At 39.1% G+C, this 17,162-nt stretch overlaps 1 protein-coding gene across 1 annotated transcript in view; it reads right to left on the reverse strand.

Annotated features, from left to right (window-relative positions):
- Window positions 1-11,414: 11,414 nt before the first annotated feature.
- ITSN2 (intersectin 2) overlaps window positions 11,415-17,162 on the reverse strand; it is a 3,295,579-nt gene continuing 3,289,831 nt past the window's right edge. Inside the window, exon 37 of the mRNA XM_044063555.1 lies at window positions 11,415-13,044. Coding sequence (XP_043919490.1) covers window positions 12,887-13,044 — 158 coding nt within the window. The 3' untranslated portion in view covers window positions 11,415-12,886. The remainder of the gene's footprint in view (window positions 13,045-17,162) is intronic.

Raw genomic sequence — 17,162 nt, forward strand, 5'->3', positions numbered from 1 at the left:
ATCAGAATACACCCTCTAAATACATTACTCCATTAACCCACCCATGAACAAGTACTTAAAGCCATTCCAAACATATAAAAAAAAATCATACCATATAAAACTTTACTATCTTACCAAAACCATCAGTATCTAGCTTATCAGTGGGAGTGGTAAGCACTAGGTAATGTATCTACCACATAAGGAGTAGTTCTGGCCCAGAAATTGTAGTTATTGGCCGTTTGGGCAGTTTTTCCCTCTCTCTCAACTTTATGATTTAAAAGCCCGCATTTGTACTTGTTTCCCCCCTTTCCTGTAACTAGTTTAGTCCAGATACAGATTCTTAGTTTTAGCACTTGAATTTGCTTATTCGTGATCAGCACTTGTTCAAAACTTGTAAGCACTAAATAACCTAATTACTACAGCACTCAACCTTCCTCATTACCTAGAGGAAAACAGTTTTGGTACTTATTTTCCTCACTTGCTTAGAGAAAAACAGCTCTTGTACTCACTTTCCTCACTTATCTAGAGGAAAATAGTTTTTTATTCAGGCATGACCAAGGGTCAGCTCCCAGTGTTCTCTCCTGTCTATCTGATGAATCTGGGCATCTTGGGGCAATGCAGAAATTGCCTCATGTACACAGACAACCCTCTCCTCCTACCACCCAACACTACAACCTGTGAGAGATACACTTATCTAGCCAAACTGGAGGTAATGCTCTCTCCAATCAAGACTGAACTTGACAGTCAAGAGGAGAAGGTAAACACTTGCACCACACCACACTCATCACATAGTCTCACAAAATCTACACCACCAAAATCCACACATAGAAACACAAAAACATTTGCAGATGCTCTCAATAATAATCTGCTCAAGCAACAGAGACCTCCAAAGTAGAAATGCAAGCAACCTCCACTCCCCAACACAACCCAAATGACACATAGCCCACAAACTCAGTGTGCCACTCAACCACAGCCAATAAGGCAAAACAACATACCCAACACACTAGTCATAGGTGACTCTATAGTCAGGCACACTGATGTCCCACTCACCAGGCTAAACAAGGAGAAGGTTACTGTCAGCTGCCTGCCGGGTGCCAGGATCTGCCACATAACCCACGCACTCAGGTCACTTCACAGCAAGTACAAATATGACACTGTCATTGTCCATGTTGGTGTGAACGACCTGAGATGGACCTCCCTAGACTACATGAAAAGAGACATGGAAGAGCTCACCGATCTTGTAGCCCAGGCAGGTATGACCCTAGCCCTGAGTAGCATTCTGCCATCACCCAGAATGATGCCGCAGTACAAGGACAAAATGATTGACTTCAACAAATGGCTAAGCTTCTGGTGCAATTCTAAAGGGATCCAGTATCTGTCTGGGATGACATGGTCGACAGACCATGATGCTTTGCCAGAAATGGCCTGCACCTGTCACCCCTGGGATTCTGGATACTGGCTAAGGTTCTTGCCACTCCTATAGTGCCTTTTTTAGACAAGGTTCAAATGACAAATTCACCACCGTAACAAGAACAAAAAACTGAGGGTGATGCTACTCAATGCTAGAAGTCTAAATCTCAAAATGCACTCACTCAAGGCACTCCTTAAAATGGAGAGCATCGATATCTGTTCAGTGACTGAGACCTGGTTCAAGGCTCCAGAGAGCACCCCTGCACTACCAGGCTATAACTCATACCACACTTTTCGGCCATGTAACCTGGACCGAAACACCAAAGGCGGAGGTATGTCCATACTCATTAAGGATATCCACACCTCCAGGCTAGTTGCTCAGCATAATGCATCTGAGGTTATCCAAGTGCAACTAACTCTGGGCAAAACTGCAATCCACATTGTAGCTTGCTACAGATCCCCCACCATGCCCCAGGATTCCCACTCCTCTATTCTTGATGTACTGGAAAATATTAGGGTTCAACCAAACACCCTAATAATGGGCGATTTCAACTACCCCACCATTAACTGGGAAAAATACTCATGTACCAACTCCTTCGCTCAACGCTTTCTGGAATTCATAAACTCCAATGCCTTGGATCAACTTATCCATACCCCCACCAGGGGCAACAATATCCTAGATCTAGTCATTACCAACATGAATGACTGGTGTTCCACACCTGAAGTCAAGGCCTTATTGGTCCGATCCAACCATAAGCTAATTACCTTAAATATCCACATCCTGCCCCCAACTCCCCCATTAAGGAAATAATGGTAAAAAATTTCTCCAAAGCCATCTTCATGCTTCTTAAGACAGAAGTGGTGAACTTCATGACACCCATGCAGATGGACAATACAGTTACAACTACTGAATCCTACACAATTGCACTTTATAAGCACTTACATGAGTGCATGGATCGTGCTATCCCAAACAGAACCAAGACGCTATCCTCCAAAAAAAGGAAGCCAATCTGGTGGTCCTCTGCCATAAACAAACTGTACAACAGAAGGAAGAAACTGTTGCAAAAGAGAGTAAAATATCATGAGTGGAGGAGCTCCCTGGTCAGTCTCAGTAAGAAGCTGCGATCCATGATAAAATCCTCCAAAGCTAGTTACGAAAAAAAAATTGCCACTGATTCTAAAGACAACCACAAAGCATTCTATAGCTATGTCAAGAATCTCAATGGCAACACTCAGAGCTGCTCTGAGTTACAGCACAATGGCACTAAATATACAGACCCAACTGATACTGCCAACATCCTGGCAGATACGTTCAGTGCTAACTTTACCCCCCATCTCACCCCCTAAAGAGCCCATCTCTATGCCGGAAGAATGCAAAGTTCCTGTAATCACGGCTGCACAGGCAAAAACCGCACTCTCCAAAGCCAAGAACACAGCATCCATGGGACCAGACAACATCCCAGGCTGCGTTCTACACGAACTACAGAACAAACTAGCACCCCACCTAAGTACCATATTCAATCATAGCCTCACCTCAGGCTTTGAGCCTGTTGAATGGCGCACAGTGATGGTTATCCCACTCCACAAGGGGGGAGCCACCACGGACCCGGGGAACTACTGCCCCATTAGCCTGATGAGCCTGGTCTGGAAGGCCATGGAACGTATCATCTTGGAATTTATAAACAAAGACATTGGTAATCTCCAAACTCTGGACCCCACCCAGTTCAGGTTTGTAAAAGGCAGATCATGCCTCCTAAAGCTGATAGACTTCTTTTAAGCAGTCACCAAAGCCGTAGACAAGGGTAAGGTGGTTCACAGCTTATCTAGATCTTGCCAAGGCTTTTGACACCATCCCCCACTCTGGAATTACATATAAACTCACTAAACTAGGTATAAATCCCTATGTCACAAGATGGGTTGCCAACTGGCTCACTGACAGAACCCACACTGTGAAAGCAGCAGACTCCAAGTCCGACTTCAGACCAGTGACAAGTGGAGTACCACAGGGTTCAGTCCTGTTTGGTATCTACTTCTCTGAAGTACAGGCTAACACAGAAGGTCTTTGGCTAATGAAGTTCGCAGATGACTGCAAACTAGGAGCCATAATCGAATCTCCTAATGATGTGGACATCCTACAAAAGGGCCTCACTGAGACAGATGCCTGGTGTCAAAGCCATGGCCTCAAGCTCAATGCCAAAAAGTGCACTGTCATCCCCTTTGGTAAAAACTATGTACCCATGAACTACAGCATAGGCGGTAGTATACTTAACACCGAAAGTGTGATGAGACCTTGGGACACAGGTGGACAGCAGTCTCTCTTTTGATAATCACATCGCCACAGTAGTCAGGAAATCCTTCTACGTGGCACACCTCATCACAAAAGGTTTCTCATCCAGAAAAAAAAAGAGGTCATTGTTCCCCTCTACTCATTACTCATTAGACCCATTATAGAGTACAGTGCCCCTTTTGGTATGTACCTCACAAGACATCTGCAACAACTGGAAAGGCCGCAGAAATACCTCACAAAGAGAATTACCGGCCTCAAAAGATGCCCTAAGCAGACCATCTCAAAAAACTCCAGCTTTACTCTGTGGCATATCGCCTACTCAGAGGTGATCTCTGCCTAACATAGGTTGGGAGGGTGGCCTAATGGTTAAGGTATTTGCCTTGCAAGCACAAGTTGCAGGGTTTGAGTCTCACAAGGGATAATTCGCTAGGCTTAAAATGGCTGGCAAGGGCAGTTAGCTTAGTACTAATCTATGAATCTATGAATCAAAGCTATGTCAAACCCAGAGCTGTTGGACATGCTCCACTTAAAGAAATCCCAATCCCTCCGAGCTACAGGCTCTAGGGACCTAAACCTTGTCACCACAATAAACAGAACATGCCAGAGGGATAGATTCCTGTCCCAGAGACTTCCCATACTCTGGAATAAACCACCTATTTATATCTAATAAAGCTCCTCATTAGCACTCTTCAAGAAAAATCTTGATGATTGGATGGGAAATAGGAAATTCACCCCGGGGATCACGTCTGTCGCTCTGCTCGACAATGGCACAGGAAAATAATTTTCTTGGGTGGCAAAAGTTAGGGTACCTTTTTGGCTGGGCTTGTATAGGCCCCAGGGCCGATAGCCTAGTACCTACCTATGAACCTATTAAATCCTAGGAGTATGAAATATTTATAATGAAAAATAAAACATGAAAAATAAAAATTAAAAGTAATAATATATATATATATATATATATATATATATATATATATATATATATATGTGTGTGTGTGTGTGTGTGTGTGTATGTGTGTGTATATACCTCATCAAACCCAATATCTAGTAAGGGCTTTTAGTTTCAAAAGATGTGAACTTGAGCAGTGATCATTAAGGCCCAGCTAGTTAAAGGAATTCAAATGAAGTTGCCATAGGAGTTCTTTTTTCTCCAAAAAAGATTAATAGGACCTCCCTTCAGCCCTATTCGGACTGTATCACTGGCCATATATTTAAAAAGAAATGCCCTGGATAATGCTTAATATGCCTTCCTGATTGCATATTCATGCTCATAAATCCTGTCCTTAAGCCTACAGTCAGTTTTACACAGATAAAAACCTAAGCATTGCTGGAACTTAGCCAGATACACTACTCCCTTAGAATTACAATCAAACGTATGAAAAATCTTGTACTCTTCTCCTCCAATCTGAAACCTATTAGCTGGGTTAATTTTAGAACACCAGGAGCATTTCCCACACTTAACCATTTGTGGTCTAGTGCCTCCCAAGTGGTTATTAAAATTATCCAACATAAGTTTAAAATTAACATCTCTTCTAAAAATTAACTTTGGAAGAGTCCCAAATTTTTCCCTAAACTGACTTTCCTCAAACAAAATACGCCAGTTCTTATATAAAATTCTTCTAATCTCCTTATGATTATCGTTAAATTGTGTAATAAAGTAAGATGAACCTAAAGGAAACCTATCGGTGCCCATTTGGTTAACACCCACTTCTATAGATATATCCACATGTACATTAACAGGTTCAACTAAAGTACCCAAAATAAGACGAAAACCAGATCATCTCTTATAAGAAACCTAATTTTTCAATTCAGTAAACAATTGAGTGGGATACCCTCTCTTCCCAAACAAAGAAATCAATTGGTCACTCTCCTGTTGAAAATGGTCATCCAAAGAAATCATTCTAGCAGCTCGTACTAACTGTCCCTTCAATACTGATCTCTTCTGATGGGTAGGATGGGAGCTAGAACAATGTAAAAAAACTATTGGAGTAAGTACTTTTTCTAAAAATTCTAGAGAAACATCTCTTGTTAATCCTATCCTTCACCAGCTTGACATCCAAATAAGATATTTCCTCAGTACTGAATTCCTTGGAAAATATAAAAAAAATAGTGGTACCATTAATGTACCCTACAAACTCGTCAAAGTCTCGTCACCTTCCCATACTAAAAATAGATCATCCAGGTAATACTGATATAATTTAATCATACCCCAATAATAACTATTGAAAACAAATCTGTTCCCAGTAGGCCATGGCTAGATTGGCAAACACTGCTCCATATGGGGAACCCATTGCTATGCCATTTTTTTGCAAATAAAACTCCCCTTCAAAACAAAAAAAAGTTATTGTGAACAATCTCAAACAGTTCCTCATAGAGGCTAATATCATCCTGAGGAACCCCTTTTGTTCTCAGAAAATCAAAAACCCATTGGATTCCTTCAACCTGCGGTATAACTGCATATGAATCCTTAACATCGATAGTAACTAAATTATAATCAGAATCAAGCTTATTAATAGCCATTAAAAAACTCCAATAGTCCTTACAAATATGCTGTTCTGAATTCATGTATGTCTTGAGCTTCATATCCAAATTACTTCACACATGCTAATGTCAAAGAATTCCTCCCATCTACTGTTGGGTGCATAGGGGGTTAGATATACTTTTATGTATTTTTGGCACACTGAAAATAATGGGCATTACAGGAGATGGCATATTCAAATAATTGAACATCCTCAATGTGATACAACTTTCAATAAACATGTCATTAATCTGCCCATATACTCTTCTGTAAGCACCATTAACCTAATTTTGTGAGATTTTGATATAAGCAACATCGTTCAATAAACTCACCATTGTATTTTTGTAATCAAACAAATTCATAACTACCAAGCCTCCCCCTAGGTTTTTATGTGGGTAAAACTGACCGTAGGCTTAAGGACAGGATTTATAGGTTCATAGGTTGGTACTAGGCTATCGGCCCTAGGGCCTATACAAGCCTAGCCATAACAGTTCCCTGGCTATTTCTTCCCAGGATATTTACTTCCCTGGTCCCCTGTCTAGTAGGGCGACTGATGTGATCCTGGGGTGAATTTCCTATCTCCCATCTAGTTGTTAAGGCTCCTTTTGAAGAGGGCCAAAGAGGTGCTCTGCTTGACATGTATGGGCAGTCTATTCCAGAGTCTGGGGAGTCTGGGACAGGAACCTATCCCCCCAGCATGTTTTGTTCATTGCGATGACCAGGTTTAGATCCCTGGAATGTGTGGCTCTGAGGGATTGGGATGTCTTTACGTGCATGTCCAACAGCTCTGGGTTGGACATGGCCTTGCATGTTAAGCAGAGATAGCCTCTGAGTAGATGATATGCAACACAGTATAGCTGGAATTTTTTTAGACATTCGGCATAAGGCATCTGCTTTAGGCCTGTGATTCTTTTAGTGAGGTATTTCTGGGGCCTTTCCAACGGTTGCAGATGTCTTGTGAGGTACATACCAAAAGGAGCATTGTACTCTATAATGGGTCTAATGAGGGATGAGTAAAGTGGTACACTGACCTCCTTTTTTCTGGATGAAAAGCCCTTAGTGATGAGATGTGCCACATAGGATTTCCTGACTGTTGAGGCGATGTGGTTATCAAAGGTGAGACCACTGTCCACCAGCGTCCCTAAGTCCCATATCACACTTTCGGTGTTTCTTGTACTGCTACTTATGTGGTAAATCATGGGTACATGGTTTTTCCCAAAGGGGATAACTATACATTTCTTGGCACTGAGCTTCATCCCATGGCTCTGGCACCAAGCATCTGTCTCTGTATAGCCCTTTTGTAGATAATCCACATCACTTGGGGATTCGATAATGGCTCCCAGTTTACAGTCATCTGCAAACTTTGTTAGCCAGAGTCCCTTGGTGTTGGCCTGTATTTCAGAGAAGTAGATGCCAAACAAGAGCGGTCCCAGGACTGTACCCTGAGGGACTCCACTTGTCACTTGTCTGGAGCTGGACTTGGAGTCAGCTACTTTTACAGTGTGTATCCTGTCAGTAAGCCAGTCTGCGACCCATCGAATGACGTAGGGATTAATGCCCAGCTTAGTAAGTTTATCTATGACTCCAGAGTGGGGGATGGTGTCGAAGGCCTTTGCGAGGTCCAGTTAGGCTATGTGGACCATCTTACCCTCGTCCACGGCTCTGGAGACTGAGTCAAAGAAGTCAACCAGGTTCAGGAGACCCTTCATGAACCCAAACTGGGTGGGGTCCAGTGTTTGAAGGTTGCCAATGTCTTTGTTTATAAGTTCCATGATAATGCGTTCCATGGCTTTGCAGATCAGGCTCATCAGGCTGATGGAACGATAGTTCCCAGGGTCCAAGGTGGATCACCCCTTGTGGAGTGGGATAACTGTAGCTGTGCGCCACTCATTGGGCACAAAGCCTGAGGTGAGGCTATGATTAAACATGACACTTAGTTGAGGTGCCAGTTCATTTTGTAGTTCATGTAGTACACAGCCCGGGATGTCGTCTGGTCCCATGGATGCTGTATCCTTAGCTTTTCAGAGTGCGTTTTTTACTGGTGTGGCAGCAATTGCCGGTATTTGGCAATCTTTTGGTACTGAGATGGGCCCTTTAGGGGGGTGAGAGAGGGGTGAAGTTGGCACTGAATTGATCTGCCAGGATATTGGCAATATCCTTTGGGATCAGTATATTTTGTGCCATTCTGTTGTAGCTCAGAGCAGATCCGAGCATTACCATTTAGATTCTTGACATAGCTATAGAATGCCTCGTGGTTGTCCTTAGAATCTTTGGCAATTTTATTTTCATTTTATGAGCATTACTATGCAATCAGGAAGAAGCAGGATATCAAAGACTTGGGAAAGCATGTTAAGCAGTATCCAGGACATTTTTTTTTTAAATATATGGCCATCGATACAGTCCGAATGGGGCCAAGGGGAGGTCCTATTAATCTCCTTTTGAAGAAAAAAGAACTCATCTGGCAACTTAAGCTGAATGCCTTTATCTGGCCGGGACTTAATGATCACTGCTCAATTTCATACCTTTTTTGAAACTACAAGCCCTTACTAAATAAGTAATAGGTTCAATGACTTACACACACACACACACACACACACACACATATATATATATATATATATATATATATATATATATATATATGGGTTCCATACACTAGATCGAATTTTCACTAATTCGAAATAGTGCATGGAATGCACTTACATGAAGTTCAGTACAATGAACGGGTGTTGTACAGAACTTCCGTGCAGTACTCATGGACCTTAGGGTTAGGGCACGGGTCATAGTAAGGGGACAGTAAGGTCCGTGACGACTGCGAAGCAGTGAAGGACATAGCAATGTCCTCCACTATGGTGCGATAGTCACGAACCTTAGGGTTAGGGCATGGGTTAGGGTAAGGGGATAGCTTTACTAACTATCCCCTTACCCTAACCAGTGCCCTAACCCTAAGGTCCGTGACTATCGCACCATAGTGGAGGACATAGCTTGTTTTTTATGTCCTCCACTGTGCTGCGGTGTTTTCGGTGAAGTGTACTTATGCAAAAGTTCACTTTCGTGAACTTTCGCAGAAGTGAGGCTTCCTATTACAAGTTCGAAGTAGTGAACTTTCGTTCTTGTAATAGGAATATATATATATATATATATATATATATATATATATATATATATTTTTTTTTCATTTTTATTATAAATATTTCATACTCATATGACTTATGTAATTTTTATTTTCAAACTGATGGTTTTGGTTTTGTATGCATACATCTAAATCTAATAGAAAATCTGTGGGGTGATCTAAAGAGGGCTGTGCACAAGAGATGCCCTCACATTCTGACATTTTTAGCACTTTTGCAAGGAAGAGTGGGCAAATATTGCCAAGTCAAGATGTGCCATGCTGATAAAATCCTACCCAAGAAGACTGAATGCTGTAATTAAATCAAAAGGTGCTTCAACAAAGTATTAGTTTAAGGGTGTGCACATTTATGCAACCAGTTTATTGTATGTTTTTCTATTTTTTTATATTTTTCCCCTAATAGATTTGTTTGGTTTTCAATTGAATTGTATACATTATAGGTCACATTAACGGTGGGAAAAGTTTTGAAATTATTTATTGTGGTCTCATTTTTTTATATAACAAAAACCTGGCATTTTAACAGGGGTGTGTACACATTTTATATCCAGTGTATGTCTTAACATGTGTTGGTGATCCTATTTAAGTTTGGGGAGATTCTTGGTGTAATGTTTACAGTGTTTTACAAACAGCTTTGTTAATGTTGCTACTCAAACACCACAGTGCCTTCTGGAGGCATGACTGACCTCTCTGTTTTGTTAAAGCAGTGTCAGATGTGTGCTGTTGTGTACTTAGTACTTTATCTGTTCTATAGCCATGGCACACTGGCATGTCTGAACCATGTCTGTTCTTTCCCTTTGTTTTTCCTGCATACTGGCCATAACAACTGTGAATCAAACACAGTTTCAATACTTGCCTGGTGTGTGAATCAGTGAAATCATACTACTCTCAGTGGAAAACTTGCAACACTATCAGTGTCAGTGATTAAAAATAAAACTGCAAAAAAAACAATGTTTTTCATATGTGTTTCCCTGCTACTGTGGTAAGGTAAACAAACAGGATATATACTCTGACCAGTTTTCTTTTTCTTTCTTTTTGTCAAGACAGAGCATTTTGGCAGATTTTTTTCAAATTAATATGCTTCACAAATTAACAGGGAAAGAAACAGTAGGCAATCAGATGGTGTAAAATAACAATCTATTGGATGCGAATGAGCAACATAATTTTTATAGGTAAAATGAGCTATTAATGCCTGAAGAGAAGTCTGATGAAGGAGCAAGTATGTTTTTCTGATATTTAAGAAAAAAAAAGATAAGATTTGGTGACATTCTATGAACTGTTTTAGGCATAGTTTATGATTTTATATCCACAGATGCAAAACAGTGATGATGGTGATGCTGGCAATATCTTTCAGTGTATTAATATCAATCTTTACATTGGCTGAAGTAATTCAACCTACCAGCCAGTCAGTCAGTCCCAAAACATTGATCAGTCCCCTCAAAGGATTTTCTTTACTATCCCTACCTCCACAGTTACTTGTTTAGAGAAATGCTTGCTTAAGTGCTGAGCAGTAAATGAGCAATCCACCACAATCCAAAAGCCAACAGTGAGGGAAAAAAGATGTATTTCTTTACCTGGTGGCAAATTATATACAGATAAAGCCATGCAACGAAAAAAAAATCAAGAAACAAAATGGAGGTTAACATGGTAATGGGGAAGATACAGAATGAAAATGAGATAGTTACCGTTTTAAATGTAGTTCAATTACAGATAGCTTTAATTCCCCTTGAAGGTTTAATTCTCAAACAGCAGAGCCCTTATTACCTTCAGCCATATTCTTTGTTTAGCATAATAGTTACCTGCTTATGTGGTGGAATGGTGATTAGAAAATGCATGCAGTGGGTTCCAGATAATCAAGGTGGGAAGAGGCAAAAAAGAAATACCAAAAAATATATACATATATGAGTAAAATGGATCAGTAGTCAAATGAAAAAGCAAACCATACTACCTTTAAATGTAACTGTATTCATTTCTCCCACAAATATCTAATACTAACTCCTGGTACAAACATTATGTAGTGCTCACTAGTTTCTTCATCTGTCTTGTGCTAAATTAACCATAAAATACCAAATAAATTCTCAATACACAAACAATAGAGCTGTAACTGCCTTTACTATGCACAATTTAAATATATATGCATTTCAGGTTATAAAACCTCTGTACAAGTCAAATTCTTTTTTATTCAGTATATATGTCCAGGAATAGATCTCGTTTAGCGAATTTGAACTCTAAGTTGCTTGACACAGAGCAGCATCCTTTAGAAGTATACATCCCAGTCTCAAACAAACTGCAGAGCATACATTTGCACCAGGAGGTGAATATTTTAACACTGCTCTCTAGTTTTATGCTGGTAAATATCTAACAAGCACTGTTTTAAGACCCAACTTGCTTCAGTTTCACCATACTAAAGGTTTCTTTTAGTGTTCACAAAGTTTAATGCACAGCATATTTAGGCAGACAAAATAAGGTAAAGTAAACATTAGACATCCTAGTGCAATTTTTTATATCACAAATCACATGAACACAGGATGTTCAATGCAATAATCAGCAGGTCCACTTTCTTCAATTTTTGCCCATTTCTTAAATAAATAAAATACCCCTTGAAACAATATTACTCACTTCTGTGAGAGGGTTCATAACTAACACAATTCTGCAGTCTGCTGTCTTGATTTTCTGTTCATGAGATACGGTACAGTACTATTGCCTCTAATAACAGAACAACTCTAAAACAATTTACCCTGATAAAGTTACTAAAATTTCCTTACTTGTTGGCAAAACAAAAACTGAAGTTATGCTTTTAAATATGAACAATTTCAAAAGGCATTTAACTTAATAATTTTCTGATAAAAGAAAGCAATCCAGTCTTCATTTTTACAGATCATAGTACTTAAAACAAAATAATAAAGTCCCTGTTTTAAATAGGAGTAGCCTTCATTCAAGCAACTTGGTCTAAGAATATATCAGACAGACCACCAAAAAATATAATCTTACTTTCCCTTATCCTTGCAGAAAGTTACCTTTTCTTTGAAAAAGAAAAATACAGTAGAAGAGATTTTCTGCAAGTGCTTAAGTTCTGCATTCAACTGTCTCAATGTCCTGAGAAGGTTGTCATTATAATGGGCAGTAGTCAAACTAAATACATGGGTTAGAAGCAAACCCTCAACCCAATCATACCTCAGATCTGAAATATATGTAAAGATAGATATATCGACATATATAGATATAGATGTATGTATACATATACAATTTTCAAAGTGCTAATGATTTCATATAAAAAATCAGTGCTACACATCTGTGTAAAAAATTGGCTTGGAAGAAAAAATGGCATCTTTAACGCATGTAACCAACCCACTACTACAAAGTTTCTTGGTACAACCATCTTTAAAACTGTAAAATTTGCATAGTTTGTCTGTTGGAAATAATGTGGCAAAGTCTTTTTCAATGGAAAGGTTAAATGACAGTGAGAATGCTGTTTTTTTACTATTTGGTTGAAAGTTATATAATTCTAAAGACAGTAGTTATCACATTGTGAACTGTAGGCTTCCTTCTTTATAAAGTCTTTTTTCTAAAGAAGAGTCTTCTGTTCATACAACTGTAAGTCAAGGCGAACCCAAACTTCTCCTGTTGATACTTCATGCAACAATAACCGTTTTGTTGTTGGTCCCTTTGTCTCTTGGTCCTTTTTGATTGTTGCTACTGGAACCTCGGTGCGACCTAAAAAATCTGTTCAGAGCAAATATTAAAAACAATAACTTGTAGCTTTATGTTTCTGCATCAGAAAGGCAAAACATTTTAATGATAAAACTAAGCAAATAATTGAATAGATATCACAGTATGTCAATAAGCTTAATAAAATCCCAAACTGTTCTAGTGGCACAATGTTAACATACCTGTTTGAGGTGATGATTACCTGGATTCAACAGTAGTTAAAAGAAGAAAAGGTGGAAAAAAGTGTATGCATTACCATTATTTTCTCAGTGAGAAAAGGGAATGCATGTCACACAGACACCTGATTGTTACGGTCACTTATGCATGCTCCAACCTACCACAAAATCTTCAAGAACTTCCAGGTCTGCAACTTCCATGTCACATATAAAAATCTAGAATGTGCTTCTGTCATTTTGAAGAAACTCCCTTCATTTCCTTGTATATCCTACTTTCATTACAACATGGAATTATTTTCAATAAAAGACAGCACAGCAGCCCCTCTTCTTACTCAGTTCCTTTTCATCAGATACACAGTCTTACGTGCCACATGATGACTACCAATCAATGTGCCACTGGGTATGTGAATGATGGGGGCTATGGTACTTGGATCTGCTCCACTGTCACAAGGAGGTCTTCTGGCCACCAGATGGATGGTCTCGTAAGTCAAACCATTATTTATTAATACAGTTTGTTAACTGGGCTTGAGCATGCACTGATCCCATTGGGCCAATTTCAGTCTCAGCCCAGAATGCAAACACACATCAAGTGGAAAAAAAATAAAAAAAATAGTTCATACAATAAAACAGTGCATTAAAAACAAAGGAACGGTTAATATACAGTAGAAAAAAATGATTTAAGAAGGTACTCACCAGAATCCTCTATGAACAATATTTACATCAGTTAGAGTAAAAACAATTTAGATGTTAGAGAAGAGATACTATAGTTGAAAATGATAGGCAGTATGAGTCGGAGATTAGGCAGATTAGGTTATGTGACATGAAGAACAGCATTTATAAGCAGCTTCTGCTGTGAGAAATTCCTTGAGTTGTGCATGAAAGGAGTAGTAGTTAAGAGAGGTCTTTAAGATTTGAGGGAAGATCTCTCCAGAGCTTGGGTCCAGGGTTGGAAAGGAATTAGAGTACTGAAGTCTGGTTTTAGGTGCTTGCAAGAGAGGTCTAAGTGGTTAAGATCTCTATGTTTAAATGACAGAGGCTGTCTAAATTTGAGGAAAGAGAAGGGCAGGAGTTTTCTTTCAGGAGCTGGAAAAGTTGGGAGCCAAGGAACAGACTGCCTCATTGCTGAACCAGCAGCCAGTTGGATTTGTCTAGTATAATACAGTGGTGTTCATACTTTAGGGTAAGGGTAATGAAGTGGCAGGTGGAGTTGGAAACTATTTGGATGGTACTAGAGTTTCTTTTGTAGGTATATGCTACAAAAGGTAAGCAGTACTCAAACTGGTCTAGGAGCATCCTTTTCCCAATAACATTTCTTGTTGGAAATGACAGGAAAGAGGAGATTTTGTTGGCCCAGAAGAGTAGGAAGTTTATCTTTCTCTGGGTGTTTCCAAGTTAATGGTGGAAGTTAAGTGAAAGATCACACCAGACTCTTAGGTATCTGAAGGTGTTAACCTGCTCAATGGCATCATTAAAGTGGTCGAGAATAAGAAGTGAGTTGGGGTTCTTTTGCCTTTTTGTGGGGGTTCCAAACAGCATAGTTTTAGTTGAAGAGTTAAGTAACAGTTTTCTGTCATTTGGCAAAATAATGAGGGGTTGGGTTTGGCACAATGGGTAATGTGATTGCCTTACAGATACAAGGTACAAAGTTTAATTCTCGCCTTTGGAAGGGAAATTGGCTAGAGTTAAAATGGCCTACAGGGGAAGCTAGCCTAGTAATTACCTATGAAGTGGAGGAAATCTTTTTGCAGATCATGTTGAATTGACTGAGTTATGTGATTGGAGTGCAAGATAACTATGTCATTGGCATACAGTAAAACTGGAACTGGGGGAACATACCCCTGACATCATGGAAGAGGTGAAAGCATCCGACGCAGAAATCCCAAGAATCTTGGTATTCAGGCCGACTGAGGGCTACCTGCAAGCAGATAACCCAAGTGTGATGACTGCTACAGTGAAACACGAAGAACATCCACTGGTACCAAACAGATTAAAGTAAAGGAAAGTGCTCACAAATATATAATCAATAATCAATTCAACAAATGTAACCTAACCCCCAAGAGTATAAGAAGAAAGTAAGCTGTGTAAGTACTTACCATAACAGCAGATGTTCGAATGACCACTGCTGCAGTAGCTTTAGCTACTGGGGTTACATCTTGCCAAGAATATAACAACTGACTAGCTTCTAGAGCTTCAGGGCACCTTAAACAAACTCAATTTATTAGGAAGCTTGAGTTGAGCTGCCTAAAAACTCGTTCGACCTCCAAGACCTTCACAGTTTTCACGCCAACTGAGACAGGAAGGCTAAGCCCTGACAGGACATAACTATCACTTAAAACATATACATTTATACACAACCTGACAAAATAACACTCAAAAAAATAAAGGGGGGGATTAAGGTAGGGAGAGGTTACTGCAGCAAAGATCATTCGGACATCTACTGTTATGGCAAGTGTACTTAAACTATACTGTGTTCATCACAATGATAACTGCTGCAGTAACCTTAGCTACATGGGTAGATTGACCTAGCTTACATTAGTTGTGAGGTAGAAGGGCAATAGGTCCCGGACCCCCTCAGTAATGGTCATATCAAAGACTAATCTAAACCTAGAGAAGGACATAATCTTGCAGTGCTTTGTAAAAGTTTGTACAGAGGACCAAGTTACTACTACTAGAATACTTTTAGAATCCATCCCTTTCCAAAAAGCCACAGATGAAGTCAAGTACCTGGTAGTCTGAGCCTTGACCCTGCCTTCAATAGTTTTTTGTTGTAATGAGAATAACAAAAGGTAATTGCCTCAGACAACCACTGGGAAACAGTCTGTTTAGACACAGGTTGTCCCTTCTTCTCAACTTCACAAGATATAAACTGGAAAAAAAAAATAAAAATGCCTCAACTATATATATAAATATTGCAATATCTTGTAAACTCTGTTCACTTTTCCTAGAGAAAAAAAAAAATAAAACAAGTACACATTCCTATTGCATATTTTACCTTAAGGCGTTCATCAAATAAATCATATTTGTTTTTGGTACAAGACCAACATCATATCATCATAAATGTAATTTTGCCACAGCATATATGAGTATGCAGCTGCTATCTAATATAATAATTTTCAGTCTTTTCTTTATGTATATCTCACAGCTTTGTATAAACATGAGTATAGGAAGGTTTCACCTAATAATTAAGATTAAGAGAAAAAACATGTTATATTCCACCTAATCATCAGTTTAAAAAGTTCAAGCAGATTTGAAATAATATTCTGCATTGCCCTATTAAATAACTGCATTCAGCCTAAAACAGAAGATTATATCATTCAAATGCTTCAGCAAAGGTGAATTGTCTTTTTTCATGCTGGATTCACATTGTAGAGATGGAGAAATGTGGCTTTTGCTTCTTCTGGTGTATCTATTGATATTTTTTCATTTTTATGGTGAAATACTAGTGTAGCAGGATATTTCATCTGAAAGCGGATGTTTTTTTTCAATAAGGTAAGCACAGTATTTATTAAGTTTCTGACTATGTTGCTTTATTTCAAGAGGAAGATCTTGGTTTATTGTGATTTTGTGTCCGCTCCATGTGATTGCTTTCTTGGTTTTATATACAGATAATACTGATTGTACATGAGCTGAATTAAGGATCCTGACATATATTTGTCTTGGAAGTCCATGTTTTTTGAGTGTCTTATGGATCTGTAAGCTCTTTCAATTGTGTCCTCCAAAAGCTCTTTATCCTGCAGTACTATGCTTACTATTTCTTTTGTAACTGTTTATTTGAGTGGTTTCAACTGATTCTGGTATTCCCCTGATGATGAGATTATTTTGTCTGTTTCTTGCTTCAATGTCCAGAACTTTTTGTTGCAATTCTGTAACACTTTTTGCACTAGCCTGTATTGATTTCTGCATCTCTTGTATTTTTAGTTCATTGTCCATGATTTTTGCTTCATTTTGTTCTAATCT

Source organism: Protopterus annectens, chromosome 2.part1 (genome assembly GCF_019279795.1).
Source record: "Protopterus annectens isolate FY-2018-M chromosome 2.part1, PAN1.0, whole genome shotgun sequence".
Lineage (NCBI taxonomy): Eukaryota > Metazoa > Chordata > Ceratodontiformes > Protopteridae > Protopterus > Protopterus annectens.